General features: G+C 40.9%; 1 protein-coding gene across 16 annotated transcripts in view; it reads right to left on the bottom strand.

Moving 5' to 3' along the window:
• The window catches only part of trpm3 (transient receptor potential cation channel, subfamily M, member 3), a 182,423-nt gene that overhangs the window by 17,123 nt on the left and 143,333 nt on the right, over positions 1-21,967 (bottom strand). For 5 of the 16 annotated variants that reach the window (XM_054772858.1, XM_054772855.1, XM_054772852.1 and 2 more), the window contains 6 exons: positions 16,660-16,800; positions 11,946-11,975; positions 9,082-9,374; positions 6,817-7,045; positions 3,616-3,819; positions 756-896 (listed from right to left, as the gene is read on the bottom strand). In XM_054772858.1, coding sequence (XP_054628833.1) covers positions 756-896; positions 3,616-3,819; positions 6,817-7,045; positions 9,082-9,374; positions 11,946-11,975; positions 16,660-16,800 — 1,038 coding nt within the window. Of the gene's footprint in view, positions 1-755; positions 897-3,615; positions 3,820-6,816; positions 7,046-9,081; positions 9,375-11,945; positions 11,976-16,659; positions 16,801-16,940; positions 16,977-21,967 lie in introns of all 16 variants that reach the window. The other 11 variants (XM_054772854.1, XM_054772861.1, XM_054772859.1 and 8 more) reach the window with 5 other exon arrangements.

Here is a 21,967-nt window from a genome sequence, read left to right as displayed (position 1 = left end):
ATGTGCACTTTGGAGATGTGTGAATTAAGGTACTGTTGTTGCACATCTACCATGTTTATTTGTTTATGAGTGTTTTTGCCTTTTTCTTTCAGGTGGAAAACGTCAGAAATGAGATGTGTTTATTTGTAGGGATCCATTAGCTGTGCTCTTAAAAAAAAAAAAAACTCAACGATTAGTCAACTATGGACAAAATCAAATGAAAACAATCAGCTTTGACTATGGAAATTCCTTAATCAAGACAGCCCTATTTAAAAAAAAAAGAAAAAAAGAACACACCCAGAATTTGATTCACTGAGCCCAATTGTGGTTTGAAGTTTTGTGCATATTTTTCTCCAATATTTTGGTCAAAATCTAAGGGTTGTGCTTCAAATACTTTGGAAGGCATGCTATACATGCAATAGATATATTCTCCCATGTCTCAAATTTTACAGGCCTCTAGAGGTGTGTAACAAATTTTATGGTAATTTGGCTTAACCCCCTAAAGTGTTTTGTACAGCACAAGGAGTTGTGTGAGAAATTTCAAGTCAGTCCGACTTATGGGGTTCAACTTGGGGGTTTATTAACAGCACCGCCATGTGGTTTTCACATCTCAGAGAGATAATAGCATAGTTGACAGTAGAAGAGTTAATTTGTTCACATGACTGTATAACTAATGTCATGACTGCTCAATAATGAGGAAATAATGAGGATATATGTACACTGTGGAAGTAAATGCAAACATACAACATTACCTACGAGACTGGAACATAACTGACCGTATGGAACCAGAACTTGACGATTGGAGCGTTGTAAAACTCGTAGATCTTGCGTCCCATGGGGATGAGGCGATGGCGGTTCTGAACCTCCTCGACATCCTTCTTCCTGGATGTCTCTGTGGTTACCTTTCCCAGCATCGCCTGGGAAAATGCGAACCCCAATGGACCGACGAAGGAAGGAGAGCGAGCGGGGGTGGGGGGGGATGGATAAAGTGGGAGGAAATTGTGATGCATCAGAGGAGCAGGAGGAAGAGGAACATGGATGGATGCGGTATGGAATACAAGTGAGAAAGGAATAAACACATAAAGGAGCAATGGTTATATTTTTAGGAAAGTGTTTTCTTTCATCATAATGTCGTATCCAAAAAAAGCAAGCACAGGCAATGTCATCATTCCAAAATGTGAAATGTGTGTTTGAGGTGCGTGTTGAGGTGAGTGAAGGCTGGTGACACACAATGACACAGACACACACTCATGGATTGTGTCTCAGACAACAGGACGGACCAGAGAAGACGAGGAGATGACAGATAGAAGACAGAAAAGGAAGACATCTTGTTTCCATCTAAGACACAATTCCTAATCCATGAGAGAGGGTTCAGGCCCTTTATTATGGTCAGCAACACCAGACCGAAGAGGGAGTTTATTCATGGGATTTGTATTGCACATTCACTGGACAATTCATTAGATACACTTATGCACTCTAATAAGATCCAATGCAAGAGCTGCATTAAACATAATACTGCCCAGTCTTGATGTGACACTTCCCTAATTCAACTTGTGGTGTACTTTAGATCTGAAACTACAACTGAGCATTGTTGTCTTTGTGAAGGCAGATATGTTGATGCAGGCCTTGTATTTGATCATGAAACCCCCCTCTGTGGTGTCGCAGTCTGTGTATCATTATGACTTCTTAAGTATCTGGCAGTGCATTCGCACAATCAGAAGCCAGGGCAGAAATTGGGGGCTGAATGCAAACGTGTCCTCTAATAAGAGATGTTTTTAGGCCATGTCCACATAAATAAAAGTAGGTTGGTTTTTTGTAAGTTTTGGGTCCTGACATCAAAACAAATTTGCCAAAGTGCAGTTTTTGGAAAAGTCCAATCACGGTGAAGAATTCCCTCAGTTTTTAATGCTTCATGTAGCTAACAAAAAGTTTTTTTGGGTGTGTGTTGTTTCCTTTGTAATGACATCATATTGAGTGCAGCTATGTGTATTCCTTATATTCAGCTGAAATAAATCACTATGAATCATCAGCCATACATATGGATGCTCTTCCCCTCCATCAATTAGTGTTGTACTGTGCCGATTCTGCAAATGACTTTATTCAAGTTCCCGACTGGCAAAATGGCGTTATTCTTAGGGGCTACCGTGCCCCCTGTTTCTTTGGCATGCACATGACATCCAGCCAATGTATTTTCATGTGGAAAGAGGTTGGTAGCATTGCACATTGTTCTATGACTGCCTCTATTCAATTAACCGTAGGTGGAAGGTCCACAAAATAAGTAGTTGTTGGGGTCTCTGACTAGAGTGTGGTCAAAAAAATCAATGGCAGATGACAGCTGTAGACAACCTCCCGATGTACAGTAGTTTTCGTTAACGCCACAAAATTTGAAGTATCATGCGTGGTCAGCAGCAGTGGCAGCTTTATCTACCTTCGCATTCACTTCACAATGTTGGCTGTGCAATTCAGCTACAGGTGTGAACTCTGTACTGTTGTTTGCAATGAACTCATTAGCGGTAATAATGCTGGCTGAACAGTTTCCTTGCCGCTATTACAACATTGGTTCTGTTGCTGTTGTGTTGTGCAATAAAATTGTTTAAGTATATTGGGAGCTATGTTAAAGTTAAAAAAATGAAGTTGTTATATATAAATAAGTTTTCTTCTCCAATTATCACCTGATTAAAATTAACATCCCTTCCTCTCTGCGGTTTAGGTAAACATTCCAGCTATAAATAGAGCATTTACAGTATATATTTTTAAATACCTGTCTACATACAGACATAGCCCAAAATCCCCTTGCTTTTAGAGTGACACAGCCTGTTTATTTGTGCCGGCTTGCTAACTGTGCTCAATGCAGATGGGAAATATTTATAGTGGTGCTGAAAGGTGTTCAACTTCAATGCAATCAGTTAAATGGACAATATAAGATCCAGGTTGCGAATTACAAATCAATTTCCACTCTTGATTATAGTGCGCAAACTGAATCCTGATATAGCTCCTCAACTGATTAGATTGAACTGGGAATAAGTCCAAGTGCTGCCTGGGCATCCAAGTCTATACGCCGATAAAGCAAATCTACAGCAGTGAGAAGGTGCTCAGACTCTGGATGATTTAAGATATGCAGCAGCAAGCACACACGGTTACATCAATGCAAATCCGGGGCCTCCCATGCTCAGCGGCCCACATGCGGAGTGGTCCGCTGCAGCAAGCCATCACCGGTTAGAAGAAAGAGCGTGAGGGACAGCTGTCAGCTAGCAAAGTACTGTACCTCATCTCGGAGAGAGGGAGGAAGGGGGGAAGAGCAGGAGAGAGCACAGAGCATGGGGGAATTGAAAGGGAAAAAGGCAAAGGGAGAAGAAGAGAAAGAGGGGGAAAGGCGGAGGAGGAGATAGATGGAGGGAGAAACATTCACGAGGAAAACCCACAAGAGACGCTACAACTCCACCATGTCTTGGCTTAGACAACAAGAAACAGGAAGGTTGTCCATGTTGTGTGCATTTGGACAACTGTGTGAGTATGTGTTAACAAATTGTCATTGCAGAATCACACTGCTCTTGTTTTTGCTAATGTGAATGCCTGATGCGTAAATACTGTATGTGCACAGTTTCTGAGATGCAGGGCTGAGGTGGGTTCTCTCACCACGGAGTTGTACTGCGCCTCACAGTAAGATCTTACTGTGAACTCCATGTCTTCCTCCTCTTTCTCCTTGACCGGCTTCTCCGGCTCCTCTTCCTCCTTTTCCTGCAAATAGGCCTCCTGATCCTGGGGCATGTAAGACATCTCGTCCTTGTTCTTGAACTCCAGGCTCAGGATGGACGGCGGCAAGAGCAGACCCAAGATAACCTGCGGGGGGGAAAAGTTGAAGGTGGAGGAGATAGAGGTGACGTGTCAGATATGATGGAGATGTTCTCGCTTATGAGCAGTGATGCAGAAATGACTACATGGAGATGCAGCTAAAGACCAACACTGACCATCGGTGAAGGTGACAGTCACATGATTGAAATTGTCATACAGAGCCTCGCATTATGACCTGCAGGTTGCTACGTGACAGTGATATGGTGTTCATAATCATGAATCACGAAGCAGTCATTTCAGTCCAAACATGGCAGCAATGATGCTTTGACGCAGCAACACAGACGTGCAGCATGTGCAAGATCCTAAAAACACATCATACACACTTAATGGTCAAACAAATGGGCACAGGAGAAGATGATAGACTGAAGTGCAATGGAGTTTTGCCATAAGCATCTGTTTGAATTGCTTTCATAATGAATATGAATGTTTTTTAATGTACTACCACTTGCTCAGATGCATAGCTTAAAGGGATCATTTGGAAGCATCTGAACAAACTAACACAGATTCATCTTGTCTCTTAATGGTCACTCCGTGCCAGCAGCAAGTCAGCATAACATGAAGAAGCCACACCCACTTGAACCAGGTTTGGTTGAGGCTTGTGAGAAAACACAATGGCGGACCTTCGCCAAGGTAGCTGCCAAGTCATGGGCAGAGAAACTCAGTGTGCGGGCGGTCTTATGAATATTAGTCCGATTCTTACTTTACAATTTGGCAAGAATCTGAACATCTTTTTCAGACATAAGCAGCTAACAGAAAAATGACTTTGTTGTGTCATTTTACTCTTGATGACGGTATAGGCACTCCAGAGACGCAATTTACAACAAGTTAAAAAGTCAGTTTTCCATAATATGTCCGCGTTACTTCTGTGTAACTATAATTTCTTTCTGGAGTCCCCCATGCAATATTAAATAAGTGAGTCGGCAGCCAGGCCATCCATCCAAAAGAGCTAAGTCATTGTTTTAGTTACTACTGTAGTCTCTATGAGTACTCAGAGTAGCTGAGTACAACCAGTAGAAAGCACAAGCTCTGGTATGTTGCCATCAACATCAATCATTAGAATCACAAGATGTCAAACATATGTCAAACGTAACGTGTGATGAAATCAATATTCTCATCTCAGTGATTCATAGTCCACTCATAGCCTGCAGTGACAACATCCTGATGAGTTAGAGTGTTGGGAATGGATGCTGACAGTCCTTGCAATAACATGTGCACGCATATTGTTTTGACAATATTTGGACAGTGTTATTTGCTGTGTGTCATGACATCCCGGGGGCACAAGATCTTGTTTGTTCAACTTGTGGCATGCTTTCCGCTCCCATGAGGCTCAGCAGAACACTATCTTTCCTCGTCCCAAACACCCCCGCAGACCCACTCCACTGTCTCCAAAGGTCAAGGAATACTTGAAGCACTCTGTGGAGAGAGGCTACACTGTGTCTCAGTCACTCTTTATTTTGTATGACCCCCTACTGACTGGCCACCCCCCATTGACTGCGCCCTGACAACCCCCAAGCCAACAGGCTGTTATAAATGAGTCTCTAATCCACCTTAAACTCCATAGCACAAGAAGTCAAGAAATGTAATTTTATATTGAAAAAAAACGCCACCCTCCCAAGTGTATTTTGCCCATCAGCGGTATCAGCACTGTAAGAGAGCTGATTATTGACTTGGCAGTGACACAACTAAAGCTCCAGTACACTGAAAATGTGTCCGTGGCCCCTAAGGGTTGAATGAAAGCTCACCACACGGGCCTAAAATGTAAAATATGTGGGGCGCATTTTCAAGGCTTTCTTGTAATCAAGGTCAGCTCATCTGTTCCCTTTGGCTTCAGATGATGATTGGAGGACTTTAACTAACAAAGTTATGGGGGAAGTTCATGGCTAACGATTGATTAGTGTCATTAATGATGACTGATATGATGCACTGAACTCTCACCATTATGGGCACTGCCCATTAATTATAACATTTGAAAATTCTAAACCAGAAAGTAAAAAGAGTCACATCACAACGAAGTACATTCTTCACCTATGGACACTTTACACTTAGTACACCTGCACAATACAGTATGTCACAAAAGCGAATACACCTCTCACATTTCAACAACCATTTCTCAAGAGGCAATACTATACAAATTATACAACTTAGTGACTTACAGTAGTCAGTACAGCCATGATTTTTAAATATTTGGCAACGCAAGTGAGTACACCTCACAGTGAACATGTCCAAAGTGTGACCAAAGTGTCACTATTTAGTGTGAGCACCATTGTTGTCGAGCATTGCTTTAATCCTCTTGGGCGCGAAATTTACCAAAGCTGCACAGGTTGTAACCTCCATATGAGGATGCCGCTCAGGTGCTCAGGCGGCCACCCGCCTCCACCTTCCTCAGCAAGGCAGTTGTCATTTTGGAGTATGGTGTAGTGTGGTATCTCTATCATGTTGGAAAACCTCTGATATTTCACAATGTCACAGTACATGTTGGAATTCATCTTCAACGAACCACACACCTGGCAGCACTCATGCAGCCCCAGACCATGACACTACCACCACTATGCTTGACTGTAATCAAGACACAATTATATTGTTACTCACTTGCGTTGCCAGCTATTTAGACAATAATGGATAATAACCGTGGATAATAATTAATAATTAATAATTATATCGTGCTATGCAAGTGCTATACAAGCTGACACCTCCAAGTGTCGTTTCTATACTATTGTCCCGTGAGAAGATTTCAATTATAAAATTGATATAAATGTGGATACCAGAATGCAAATGGTACAGCAACATTGTTTAGTTTGAATTACAAATCAAATAACTACATGAGGTGTACCTAATGTTGTGACCAGCGCATGCAAAAATTGTGGAGACGGTCTAATTTCTCTCTTCAAATAACCTATGATGATGTCTAAATATTAGACTGCATTGTAAGGCCTGTTGCTTATTGCATTTCTCTTTTTCCCCCAGTGGCCGCCTCACTTCTTTTACCTTCAGTCCAGAGTTCTTGCGCATACGCAGTCGTCCCATCCACATGTCTGTCAGCAGCATCTGACTGCAGGTGTGCGCAATGAAATCCCGATGCTTGGCCGCTACCGCCAGCTGCAGGCAGGTGGCGTTGCTCCAGTTCTTCAGCTCATATGTCAGGAGTTTCATGGCCATCTGCTCATCCTGTTTATAGGACTGGTCCAGAAGTTCCACTGCCAGCTGGCCAAACTCTCTAGGAAATAGTATACATGAAATAAACAGTCACATAAAGACACAAATAGAGGGAGTAATGCGCCTTGTGCCCAACATGTAAGGATTACATGAAACTGGTCCAGGCATCACTGACCATCTGCTTGAAATTCTAAATTAAATTTGCACATAAACACTTCCACCCACGAGACACAATTTAAAATGGCTAGGGTGGTTATACACACATGTATTCTGTTGTACAGCATCATGCTGAGAGGTAGATCATTTTGTGGTTTATTTAGTTACACGAGATATGGACAAAATGTTTCAATTAATTTCTGCACCACACATTGGACTTTGCAGGTGTACCTATGAAGCATCCTGATAATGTGCAGTGGCGTGAAAAAGTGTTTGCCCCCTTCCTGATTTTTTATTTTTTTGCATGTCTGTCACACTTAATTGTGTCCGATCATCAAACAAACTTAAATATTAGTCAATTACACAACTGAACACAAAATGCAGTGTTCAAATGAAACATTTTATTATTAAGGGAGAATAAAATCCAAAACTACATGGCCCTGTGTGGAAATGGATGAATTGAGATCAATCAGTGTGGAAAAGGTTATAAAACTATTTCTAAAGCTTTGGGACTCCAGCGAACCACAGTGAGAGCCATGATCCACAAATGGTGAAAACATGCAACAGTGGTGAACCTTCCCAGGAGTGGCCGGCCAACCAAAATTACCCCAAGAGCGCAGCAACGACTCATCCAAGAGGTCACAAAAGAACCTACAACATCATCCAAAGAACTGCAGGACTTACTTACCTTAGTTAAGGTCAGTGTTCATGACTCCACCATAAGAAAGACACTGGGCAAAAAGAGCCTGCATGGCAGAGTTCCAGGACAAAACCACCGCTGAACAAAAAGAACACTAGGGCCTGTCTCAATCTTACCAGAAAACAACCAAGACCTTTGGGAAAATACTTTTTGGAAGGTGTGTGTCCCATTATATCTGGCGTAAAAGTAACGCTGCCTTTCAGAAAAAGAACATCGTAGCAACAGTACAATGTGGCGGTGGTAGTGTGATGGTCTGGGGCTGTTTTGCCGCTTGACGACCTGGAAGACTTGCTGTGATAAATGGAACCACAAATTCTACTGTCTACCAAAATATCCTAAAGGAGAATGTCCAGTCATCTGTTCGTGACCTCAAGCTGAAACCAACTTGGGTTCTGCAGCAGGACAATGATGAGTGGCCTAGTCAAAGTCCTAACCTCAATCCTATTGAGATGCTGTGGCATGACCTTAAAAAGGTGGTTCATGCTAGAAAACCCTCCAATGTGGCTGAATTACAATAATTCTACAAAGATGAGTGGGCCAAAATTCCTCCACAGCGTGTAAGAGACTCATTGCAATTTAATGCTTGATTGCAGTTGTTGCTGCTAAGGGTGGCCCAACCAGTTATTAAGGTAGGGGGCAATCACTTTTTGACATAGGGCCATGTAGGTTTGGATTTTTTTCTCCCTTAATAATAAAAAGTTTCATTTAAAAACTCAATTTTGTGTTCAGTTGTGCTGTGAATGTCTAATATTTAAATGTGTTTGATGATCTAAAACATTTAAGTGTGATAAACGTGCAAAAGATCACATGTGCGCATGTGCGCAGGTCCTGAGATGCACGGCTGAGGTGGGTTCTCTCACCACGGAGTTGTACTGCACCTTGCAGTAAGCTCTTACTGTGATAAGACATGAAAAATCTGGAAGGGGGCAAACGATTTCCCACACCACGGTATATTGATGTTGGTGGTGTAAGATGAGTTTGTAACTATCCACCCAGCTAGCTAAATAGATCGATACATAGATTGGCCAAACAAAATGTCCTCTATATTAAGTTATTTCTGTAAGCAGAATATTCCCCCCCAGATGATTACCATCGTCTCCAATGCATGTCCTTAAATAACGATGATGCATGTCATTAGATTTCTGTATGTATGTCATGCCTGTCCCCTCGGAGCTTGAGAAATCGGAATCAGGTCATTTTCCTGTCAAAGAAGTGCATTTGTGTGAGCATCTATCACCCACCTGGAGTTGTGGTTCAGCTCCTGTGAGATGTCGTCCACCATGTCATTCTCGGACGCTTCGTGGGCCATGGCCTTACACAGTTTGCATGCTACCAAGGCTTTGGCCATGGCCTCTTCGCCGTGCTGCCAAAAGAACAGTGCCATCTTCTGACGTTTCAGCAGGACGGCCCATACCATCAGCTCGTGGAAGGGAAAAGGGAAGTGGTTAATTTCTGGGTCGTCCAAATCGATGTCCACCTCCTCCTCTCTCTTGCGTGTCGTTTTTTGCCGGCCCCTTCGGATTGGCATGTCATCCTGGTGGGAATCCGTGACATGTGACAGGGGGAGGAAAAGATAGACAGCTATGTAGACTCTTCCTGCAGGCAATGATTATGAATGATGCTCATTATCATACATCAGGACAGCAGACGTAGCGGTCCTCACAGTTACAATACTAAATACAGTATGTTACATTTTGCATATGAATGCTTGTCCATATGAGACTTTCTTAAAAAGTCAATTCTCTTCCACATGATGTGTTTAAGTGCAGAAGAAAAATCAGTCTATGGAGAACACTTAGGTATGCTTTTGACTACAACACTCAAATAATTACAATCTAATTTCCCTCCCTGGTGTTTGAAAAATGGTTATTGGTGTTCTGAGATTTACCCGCTGTCTCCGGAAAGACGGCAGTTTGTGCCTAACACGGCAGCAGGTCATCATTGAGATACTGATTACTTTGCTACTGCTGTTATGTCAATTACAGACATCTGACAGCTACCTCTAATTCGCTTGCTTGGAGACATAGGATTGGGTGATGAAATATGTCAGTACACTGCAGTAGAATACATCGTGCTTGCAATGAGCCAGTAACAGCTCCAAATGTGACATATTGTTTGAGGTTGATTGATAACAAGGAGACATTTGCAGGCACACATCAAGTAAGGCGGAAAATATGCTGACAAGAAGACAGATAGCAAATTGCTAAAAGGTCATGCAATTCACATACAAGTGCAGCAACTACACAGTGGAAGTACACACTGGGTCATTGCTCACTCCGTTCAGAGCAACTGTGAGCTCAGACCATTTTGTTCTCACGAGAATTTAGTAGAAAGTCATAAAAATTAGTGCAACTGGACTATTTACCATGCAACATAAGTGCCTGGATCTGCAAATTACCCACAATGATGCACACAAAAAAGCAAGTCCACACATGGTGGACAGTTTGCACAAGTGCTACTTTGCCACAAGAATGCTATACAATGGAACCTCTAAAATCAAACAATCCATTCTGAGACATCAGAAATAATGGACAAAGAAATATGAAAACAACGGCACGTCTTATATCTGAGGTCTAGACATTTATACACGCAAACCAGCATTTGGTGCCAAACAAATGCAGCTTTTCAGCTTACAGCTCTTCTTTCTGCCACTCATATGCACCAGTGACCTGAAGAGATCAAGACCCGCTGGAAAAACGTGTCTCAATGGTTGTTGTCAAGTTAGCAAACAATGGCGGAGGAGTTAGGATGCTAATGTTAAAATAACAAAACAAAAAAAGCTAAGAAAAATCCAAAGAAAAATCAAAACACAGCACATAGTAATTTATACTCCAGTGTAGTTTAGTATAGTACAGTGGTGTGCAGTCAGGGCTGGCAAAGCCTTCTCTGCTGCCCTAAACACTATCATAAACTCTCACCTACATTTATAACTTAAATTCTAGTATTGTATTTCTTTCATGAAATTGTCTAAATGTATTCCCGACAGTCTATTACCTTCATTTAGTAGCACGTCTCTTGGCTGCACTGCTTCCAGCAGTGTATGTTAGATTTTTTTGTCCAATCAGATTTCAGCTTCTATGAGTTGCCATGTCAATATAAGCTAACCACGGCCTTCAAAATCAGTAGTGCTGGTCCTTCTCACATAAACACTATTAGCAACGGGGATGTTTCTTGAACCAATCAGCTTTCAGACTCCCCTCACGAGAGGATCTAGTAGCATCGCATTTTTCCGTCCTCTGATTGGTTGATGTCTGAAAGCCTATGCCTAACACTCAGAGTTACGCAGTGCGCTTAAACACATCATCACATAAACAGTGCATTGCTTAATTGATCCTGTTCCGATCACGAAGAAAGGAGATAGACACATTGTTGTTAATCGGAGGTCTTCCAAACCAGTGCTTATGAGTGAGTGGTGCGTATTTTATATCTTTTACGTTTTTTCCACATTCTTAGATATAGATGGACTCAGAACTGCTCCAGATAATGTTGTAGTGTAGAGGTTTGGAGTTGTATTCGACAATAAAGGGTTAACTGGGTTTCTTGCTTCAATAATAACGGTATTCTTCCCCAATTCTAGAATGCCACGCGTTGTTATATTGCGTTTTTATATATTATTGACAGTTTGTAAAATTGTGACATGATAGTAGTGGTATTAAGAGGCGGATTGGGTCCCCACTGAAGGCCCAGGGACCAAATGCACCGCCTGCCACTGGTGTAGTAGTATAGTAGTAACTAGAGTTGCATATTTTTCCTGGGTTCTGGTTCTGGTTGATTTGTGAATTGTATGACCTCAGGAGTGACCAACTTTTAGTGGTTCCGCTTGAAAAAAAACATCATCAAGTACATTTATGACTTCTGTATGAATCCTACTAATTCCTTGTGAGAACAGGCTCTTCAGACATCATAGCTGAATCATAAAGGGACTCATATAATTACACTGTCTGGAGCAATGACACATTGATGACTTTGTGAAAAAACAAGACAATGACTGACTTGAGACACAGAACACAAATCAGCACACATTTTTAAGAAGAACAATTTAGAGGAAGAGGAGGAAGAAGAAGCGGATGGATAGTGAAGGAATGACCATGATGGGAACACTCACCTCCATCCCCAGCAGTTTCAAGGCTTTGGGCTAAAAAGGCAACAAGAACATGAAGAAACTGAACAACACCTTTTGGGATGTATTTTATGGAACAATGTGTTGCTGGTGTAAGAGGTTGTGTAAAAGCAGCATTGTGCATTGGTGGATACAGTAGCTACAGTAATGTGTATCTGTATTAAAGAGGGACTTGTTTGCATTATGTATTCATGAGCTATCATCCCAGTTGGTAAAAATAGCTTGGTTTCCTTTGGGGATTTTGATATCTGCATCTTCGTTCTTACCTAACGTGTTTATGTGCTGGCATGTGTGTGACTATGTGATCACACGTTCTCACTCGCACTATCAGTGTTTCTTTGCTTTAATCTCCATCTTCCTCCATCAAGCTGCTTTTGCTTCTTCCATTGCAGACATGCACATAGATGAACAGGCACATGACAACCCCATACGCACGCATTCACACACACAAGGGTGCATCGTCAAGCAGAATCATGGCATTTCATGTGTACATTTTTTTTATTCTTCATACCTGTGCATAAGGTATGAGGCAGTACAAGAGGGTTAAACAGCATGGCCATATAGCTCATAAGGAAAGTGTGTGCGTGGCGCAAACAAACAACCAGCAAAATGTATGGCACATAATATCACTTGTTTGTTTCTGGGCTTCATGTTCTATCAAGTGTCTGCTCATCAAGACAATTCCGATTATTAAACAATCGTTCATGTCGACACACAGTTGAAACAATACAAAGCATGAGGAGTGCAATGGTAGTTACCTTGGTTCATTTTCAGTACAATAAGGGACCAAAATGCAAAGCATAAAACTGCTCAGCTTTTGTGCAAATACAGTCATCCCTCGTTTATCGCGGTTAATTGATTCCAGACCCGACCGCAATAAGTAGGAGTCAGTATAAATAACTGGAACATTTTCCCAGTTAGAGCATAGAAAACCTGGTTATGACTTTCTAAATGGAATCTTTACCATTAACAGAGCATGTTAGACATGAAATAACACCCCTGTAGCCACCTTTACACTCCTATTGTTCTCTGTTTACAACACATTGCTCAACTGTAATGTGCTGGCTACAGGATCACTGCAGGGACACGAGCGACGGCCATGGCTGTAACCATTAGCGAGGTAACGAGTTAACTACTGTAATTTAATTGTGTAAGCCGCTGGTCTCGCGACATCCTGTGTGCTTCCGAGCAGCACGCTCATCATGGAGAATGTGTGGAGAGGTGTCAGGACGTCCGTTCAGTGAACCGTAATATCAAATGTGACCGGTGTAGTTACTGTATAGTCTCGGTAATGCAAATATCTGAAGAAGAGACACTTGCTTCCCAGAACATGGCGGCACATCGGGGCTGCTCGAAGAGCATGCCCAACTTCAGTGCACCTTGCTAGGCAGGTGGCTCCAATTGCTCTATATCCTGGTCCTACCGACCTCCGTGGCTGCACACCGGGGTGCTAAGAGAGTGTCTGACCACAGCGCACCTTGCTGGGCCAGGCCAGGTGGTTCCACCAGCTCTCAACCTTGCCGGGGCGGCACATCGGCCAATTGGAGAGTGTGTCCGACCACAGTGCACCTTGCTGGGCCAGGTTCCATGTTCTAACTCATTCAACAAGATGACTGGTCTTTTAAAGAGAAGAATCAAGACGGCAATGACAGTGAAACGTTTCTGTTGGTCTACTGTTTATGTTTAATCTCTGTGTGTAACATCTTTCTGTGGACTAAATATCCCATGTCATGACGTGGAAACATGCGGCTTGTAGACCGGTGCCGTTTATCTATGGACAAATCCTTTTTTCTCTTTAAATGTAGTGGGTGTGGCTTAAATACCGGTGAGTTCTATAGTCCGGAAATTAAGGTAGTTTGCCACCAATTTACTTACTGAATTATATTCCAAATTTTAAAAAGGGTTTAAAACTGAGTGGGGGAGAAGGATAAAGAAGCCAAAAACTTACCACTTCCACATGGAATGGGAGGAGAACTTCTTCACTCTACCATGTCAGACATGCCATGGCTGACTCCATGCAGTGGGACTAATGTCTAATGTCATGTCTCAATAAGGGAACATGACTGACTCCTCATGGCCAGTATCCTACCTTTGTCTTTCAATAAATTTTGACTAATAATATGCCATAGTCAATCACAATCACAATCACAGCCATAATTTATTATTACATTTTTGAAAAAAGCAAGGGAGCGACAATCGAACCACAATATTGCGAGGGACAACTGTAGTTTTATTAGTTTTTAAAACGAAACATAGCTTAGCGTTATAAGTGACAAAGCAAATTAGTGTAATAGCTAATAATATAGCTGATTAATAACAAATTAATTGTAATTGTAGAATACAGTGGAATCTTGGTTAGCGTACGCCCTAGTTAACGTATTTTTCAGTTTACGTAGAACGTTTACGCAAAACTTGTGCCTTGGGTCACATACATTTCCCGGTTAGTGTACAATATAATATTAATATGAATTTAATATTAATACACTGTGTGACACCAACTGTGTTCGTAAAATGTTAGCATGTTGGCAGTGTGTTAGCATGGAACCTAGAACCGAAAGTCATTGACCTTTTGACATTGACATTGACATTTTTTTGTTACATGCACAAATGCCGAAAATCTTGCAATGTTAAAGAATCCTTTAAAAATATCCTAGATGCAGACCTTGATCCGGATCACCCCCAAAATGCAGTCAGTTCTTCCATATCCCTTTTCCGACAATTCCTGAAAATGTCACCTAAATCCATTTGAGTTTCATCCAAATCCTTGCGCTTGGGGGAGGTAAAGGAGTGTTTTGTGTTCACATTTTTGGCCATCTGGAGCGGGGTAATTGGCTTCGCATTATTTCTTATGGGAAAAATGTATTCGGTTAGAGTATGTTTCAGTGTGAGTCAGACTTTCTGGAACAGATTAATGACACTAACCAAGCTTCCGTTGTATGCCACAAGGAAAGCTGTGGGCCAAAATTGGCCTGTGTGCCGCACTTTGGACACCCCTGGTTTACAGCGTTTCTTTTTAGGAAACAAACACGTGCAACAGTTTGAACGCTCTGAATTATTCTATTGGCTATTCTATTGGCTCACTGGCTGCAGTTATACATTAATAAGATAAAATATTGTTTATTTTTCAACATGCAATTTCAATTGCAATTGTGTATACAGCGGAATCTCCAGAATTCAAACGCCTAAAGGTTGCATAATTTGGAATTTCACCAAAAAAAAAAAGAAAAAAGCCTTAAAAGTCATGTAAAAAATTAAAGGTCAAAACGTCACCAGGCGAGATATCAGAAAAACTGCTTTGTTTGTTTCTTTGCTTTTTGTGACTCTTTAGCAACACATATTCCAAAATAAGGACTACTTTCAATTGCATGTGATATAAGAACATGACTAAACTGTAATTGCTATACATGGTCTTTGTTTACCTAAACCGCAAAGAAGGCCCGGGCATTAATTGGCAGCAAGTGATAACTGGAGAGAGACTGTTGCTTCTGAAATATAAAAACATTTGATAATATAGACTCCAAAAATGAACTTTACTAACGAATGTGGAAAGGAAAAGGTAGCTCTCTTTGACCACATGGTAATTTATGAATAAGTATATTATACAACACAGCAGCAACAGAACCAATGTTGTAATAGCTTGTATGAAGCTGCTGGATGCTGCCCATTCATGATACTTCAAATGCAGCTCTGCTTTGTAGACCACTCAAATGGTGACCATACTAATGCATGATTGATTGAACAGCCGTTAATTAAAGAAATGTGGGTACACTGACTGCTTTGGATTTCTGTGTGGAGTTTGCATGTTCTCCCCGTGTGTGCGTGGGTTTTCTCCGGGTACTCCAGTTTCCTCCCACATTCCAAAAACATGCATGTTAGGTTAATTGGTGACTCTAAATTGTCCATAGGTATGAATGTGAGTGTGAATGGTTGTTTGTCTATATGTGCCCTGCGATTGGCTGGCAACCAGTCCAGGGTGTACCCCGCCTGTTGGCCGAAGTCAGCTGGGATAGGCTCCAGCATTCCCCGCGACCCTGATGAGGAGAAGCGGCATAGAAAATGGATGGATGGATTATTGCTATGGTATGGCTACGCTAACTAGCTACCCACTGATTGGCCAGTGCCTCCACTTGATATCAAAAGTTTTTTTCTTTTTAAGAGTAAAATGAACCATCCCTAATGGTGACAATTTGACTCTTGAACGGACTATTAAAATGTTGATTATTTTCAATGGGAAAAAGCGTTATGCAATGAAAAAAAATTGGAGGTCGATTAGCGTCCCTGAATGGATGGTGTTTGACCTTAGAGGCTCCGCTGTATATAGAAAACCCTTTTCTGCTCCTGTGAAGACATAGGCTTATTTTTTTAAGCTGAGGACATGTGACTCCGATTGCATCAGCTAAAAGCTATAAACTAAAAGAGCTGCTACAGTTTGCAGCTCCGGGCGTCGCTAATATGATTGTTTCCCCCTTTACTGCCTGCACAATTACACGCTAAGGTCTCCTGCACTCGCCGCTCATTCAGGCATATCACACATGGTGCTTAAATGTAAATGCTAATTTGCTGTTAAACTATTTGCCTACATTATCCATCATGTACTTATCAGGGCTAATTTGATCAAATGGTGTATTGTAATTATTATTAATGACTTGTACAAAGAAATAAACTATATGTTACAGGAATGTGACGTGAATTTGCTCACCCTCTTTGGTCCAAAAAGGTTGTGGTACAGAGTCCTGAATCTCTTCCTGGTGTAGTTACAACGATAGGCCCCGCCCATGAGGTATTCAATGACCAATCCGATGTCGATGAGGCTGATGCGGTAGTCTGGGGGCAGGTTTCCCTACAAAAGCAGACAGTGTTAACAGGCAACAAGTTCTTGCCAACTCAATAAGAAAGGCAGGTAAAGTACACACTCACTGCAAAAAAAATCCACATCAAACTGAGTTTGGCTATGAAATAAAACATGATTATCAAATTCACCTTGAAGTAGATCCAACTGAACCCTGGATATTCTCGCTTGGAAAGAACACACAGTATCAGTGAGTAGAGGACACGATAAGCACGAGCAGGGGAAATGAGAAACAGTACAAGACGGACAAGATCTCTCTTCCAGCCCTTTGCGCTAAATTGTTTTTGCTGGACAAGTTTGTGCTTTATGTTAGAAGAATAAACAAGACGGCATATTTGAAACAATGTTTGAAACTAAACTCAAGTGTCCAGAGAAACACACTACTGTAGATCTCCAGCTGTCTGACATCAAATGACACTTCCAAAGCCCTGAATATGTAGAGGTGATTTAAAGGGCGTATATCATTTGAGAAGGACATTTTAAAAAGCTATAAACCTAGTTAATTTGCTTTTAAAGACTTAATAAAAAGAAAGACTCATTAGCCTGGAAGAGAGGGGTGATATGATGGAGGGTCAGCGGTAAGTGGTGTAGGTAACAATAAGGTATAATGGAGTCCCGTCATGTAAAGTCAGGTATCATCATGATGCCCCACCCACTGTCCTTAACAAAAACACTCATATCAGCTCTACTTAGCTGGACATCGGAGGTCATCACAATTCCATAGTACCGTATTTCCTTATGTATTGGCCAAGGGTGTGAATTTACTGTGCCGAGTGCATGCCAGTGCAGACAGTAGCACGCAGCTATTAGGGGTAAGTCATTTATTAATGAAAGGCCTTTATTTGAACAAACGCATGTTGTTTTCCAACAGATAAATAATAACACTCATTTACAATATAGTATCACAATAATCAGGATTTTTGTGCTCTGGAATTCTCCACGCTGCATACAGCAGCACTACCCTGTAAAGCTTTACAGATGCCATGTCTGCTGTGGAGGCGGGGTCTATTGTCACATATGGTAATTAAAAAAGGTAATTGTAGCACCATTTGTTATTTTTTTCCCAAGGGAGAAATGTAGGTGTCTATTTGAGGTGTGGGGTTATTTTTTCATGATGAATTGGGGGAATGGTGTCTATTACGTATGTTTTTGATAGGAATGCAGTCCTCCGTTGCCACTTCACGCTTCGAATTTCGCAGCTTCGCTCTATCATGGTTTCCCAAAAATATATTAATTAACAAACCATGCTGTTTCGTGGTTGAATATGGCCTATTATTAGTAAAAATAGATGCATATTAAAGCAAATTTTACGTATCAAAGATAAAAATGGCAAAATGAAGCAAAATACAAATATCGGCATTCAAAGACGTTGATGATATGTTGTATTCTACACTGGTCACTAGGTGTCAGTAATGTTACTGTAATGTTTGGTGAGACACACGCATAGGCTTTTATTGCAGGTTTGAATTATCTCACAACAGGCACAATAATCCCCAATAAAAGCATGGGCTAATGCAGCAGGCCATTACCCACGCAAAGCTGAAACTCATCTCTTAAACCCCAACACTTCCTGTCTGCCCCTCACTCGGTTCCCCTAGGGAACGCGTTTACAGTAACACACACGAGTGTACTATTTTGGGTAATACAACAGTAAAGGTGACTACAGGGGTATTATTTCATGTCTCTACTGATGTTAGAACCCATATTTAGAAGGCTGTCAACAGGTTTTCTATGCTGTAACTACAAAAAGATTCCATTTATACTGTAAACAAGGAATCCTACTTTGTGGAAATTCACTTATCACGGTCGGGTCTGGAACCAATTAAAGAACAGAGTAAAAAGAAAAAGAAACAGAGTAAGTCAAAGAAAGAGAGTAGTTTAAAACTCAAGTTTAAAAATCAAGTAGTGTACTTTCGATTAACGTTTTTAAAATATATCACATTATTGGAATACTACATTTTTTATGTGGCTAAAAAAAGTTGTAAAAATGCAGGTTACTACTGTACCCATGCTGCAATCTGGGAGCACCAAGTGTGTTGTCACCCAGCATGAACCGCCAGTGTTGATTTATTCTGCAGAAAAGTCCATTTCTGCTTGAGCAGCTGCAGCTCACAAAGCCAATCTGTGTGTTTCTTACTGGGGCCTTCACACAATGCAATGATTGGACCACATTACACCCCCCCGCCCAAGAACAACCTTCACTGGCAGTTACCAGAATAACACCTGCTTCTGTGTCAAAATACACAGCAAAAGGCCACGTGAAGACTGTAATGGTGTCTTGTCTACATGTGAACAAGATATAAAAACGGCATGGTGAGTCAATGCGGGGATGGTGTTAAAATCTAAATGATATTATTCTTTGATAGCAAACCAGGGGCCACCAACACGGTGCCTGCGGGCACCAGGTAGCCCCTCACAACCACAAGAGGCACTCGCAAGCCTGCTTTTCATTCAGGTTTTCAGTTAATAATGTGAGAACACTAGAAAGAAATGCATTCTGAGATACAAAATGTGAGTTGTGGACACCGGCATTTTGTTAACGTTCTGGTAAAACAAGCATATTCAGTTTGTTTGGGTTTAAAATAAGCTATGAAAATAAATGTTACAAAAATGAGGAGCTCTTGGCCATTTTCATTTTGTAAAAGTAGCTCTCACAAGGAAAAACATTGGAGACTACTGCTATAAACATTCCCTGGACACAATATTAGGCTCACCTGTACAACTTAAGTGAGGAGCAGCATCAAAAATTCAAAAATTTCATTCAGTTTTGTTCAGTTAATAACAAAAAGGACAAATATTCTAATTGTTTTTCACAGATTAAACCCTAGTTGTTTTAATAGCATGCTTGTCACATGCTTTGGTCAAAATACTACAAAGATCAAGAAATAAACCACACGTAAAACCCCTCTAAACAGAGCAGCCGTTTTGGGGAGCCATCCTGTCTCATGCAAATGAGCCACAGCTCTTCCCGCCCCCCTCTACTGATGTAGCAGTCAGAAGCGATGTGAGCAAGCGAAGCGAGTGAGTAGTAAAGACAAATACAAGTTGAACCCAAAAAACTACAGCCCGAGTCTTATTTCTACACTGGAGGGAAAGAAGGAGATTGGCTTTGAAGTAAAGACTTTACAGACTTCAGCCTTGGAACAGAAGACGGAGCTCCCCTGAGCTCTAGAACAAGGTCTGAAGCCCTAACAGGAATGGCTAACAATCATGGATAAAATGAATCCACTTTTCTCTAATGTCCTCTGTGGCTTGGAGGTAATGGAATGATGTATGACCATCTATGCATCCAACAAAACTGCAGCTCTGCTTAGCTTGTGGTATGAACATAATAGTGGTTCTGTGTAGTCGCTTACAAAAAAAGACAGTGAGAAATCAGGAGAAACTCTAACTTGATTGTAACATGACGATAATGCCAAATTCGGAACTGCTCAATTGTACAGTATACACATTTTCTGACAGGCAACAAAAAATTACTTGGTGGTGTAATCTGACACTTAATAATTAGCTAGGCACTTCACAGAGCCAAATACACTGTTGATTCAAATTTTAAGAAAAATTGCAAGAATTTACATTTTGGATTTTAAGGAGGTTCTAAGTAGACTTTTACATTGCAAAAAGAAGAGTTTGGGAGTTTGAAAAAAAAAAAAAGAAATGAGTAAGCCATTTATTGCAAACAGTATGTGACATGACACCTGAAGACTTAGAGTCATATCAGACAGCCGTATTTTAACACCAAAACTTTATTTTTGTATTCACAGTTGAATACAAAGTAACAGCCCCATCCTGGACCTAAGTAAAACTCAAATATTAATTTAGTCATTGGTTATTGGTTTCATTTTAGTTATTTGGTAATAACAGAAAGGATATTCATGCACAAATGCAAATAGACAGCGTGTGCATCGACAGGGTGAAGGAAAATAAAGGTGTCATCATTGATGACAAAATGAGCTGGAAATCCCACATTAAAAATATACAAAATCACAATTATTAAAATTTACTGATCTGGTAAACTTTCAAACAGCCAAAATTATGCATAAAGCAAACAATAACCTGCTACCCAAAAATGTGATACAATTCTTCTCAACAAGGAAGGAAAAATATGACCTTTCGGAGCAATTTTGCTTCAAACATTATGCGTGCGAACAACGCTAAAAATCTTCGGCATATCAGTATGTGAAATCCAGTTATGGAACGGACTGAGTATACAACTCAAGCAATGCAATAAAATGCGCCATTTCAAGAAACAGTAGAAGCAGTTATTGACAAAGTAAAGGAAGAAGAGTCCTGCACCACAGTGTACATACAATGCTACGTCTAACGACTTTTGCACTTACTCTTCATGTATTAGGACTACTTGAAGCATTCCATTGTCTATACTCACTCATTATCGAACAATGTTTCTGTCAACTATTAACATTTCATCACTTATTATGATATATTTATTTATTTTAAATGTTATATATTTTATCTATATTGATTTAAAACCCAAACTCCTACTCTAATACATTGTTACACTGCCTTTTAATGTTCTTATGTTATTTGAGAATTAGTAAAGGGTACATGTTGAATACAGTGAACAAATGTATTAGCAATTAATGTGAAACGGAGATGCTACTCTAATGGTTCGCTGATGCTCAGAAAGGGAGTATCTGGGGTGGCAAAAAGAAGGGGAAAAAAATTGCACATAATGTATTTCAAAGAAAAGGAAAAAGCGGTGAGGGCACGCATGGCTGGGAAACCATGTGTAGAACTAAGCCCTACCAGAACAGCCTTAGGATCAAGTCCAGGCAGCTCATAAATCACAAGTGCTCTATTCAGCCTAATGATTTACCTAGAACACAACAAGTCGTCCAGCCACATGTACTGAGGGTAGGTTTTCTAGCAAGTTCATTATTGGCACTGGCACTTAGCGCACCTGAGCAGTGCAATAGAGGTATATGACCTAGTCTGAATGCATCAAGAAGACTCATAACAGACCGTGTTCCAGGAGGAACTACTTGGCCAAAGCATTCAGCATTGATAAAATACCTATACTAGCCCTAAGAAATACTTCTACTATCCCTAAGAAATACCTCTACTACCCCTAAGTGTAGGGGGTAGGATTAAATAAGTTTAGCTTCTTCCTACTGCTTTTTGGACATGTGGAATTATGAAT

Source organism: Dunckerocampus dactyliophorus, chromosome 4 (assembly GCF_027744805.1).
Source record: "Dunckerocampus dactyliophorus isolate RoL2022-P2 chromosome 4, RoL_Ddac_1.1, whole genome shotgun sequence".
NCBI classification, from domain to species: Eukaryota; Metazoa; Chordata; class Actinopteri; order Syngnathiformes; family Syngnathidae; genus Dunckerocampus; species Dunckerocampus dactyliophorus.
Note: the sequence above shows the minus strand (reverse complement) of the source record. Positions and strands in the feature narration are given on the sequence as shown.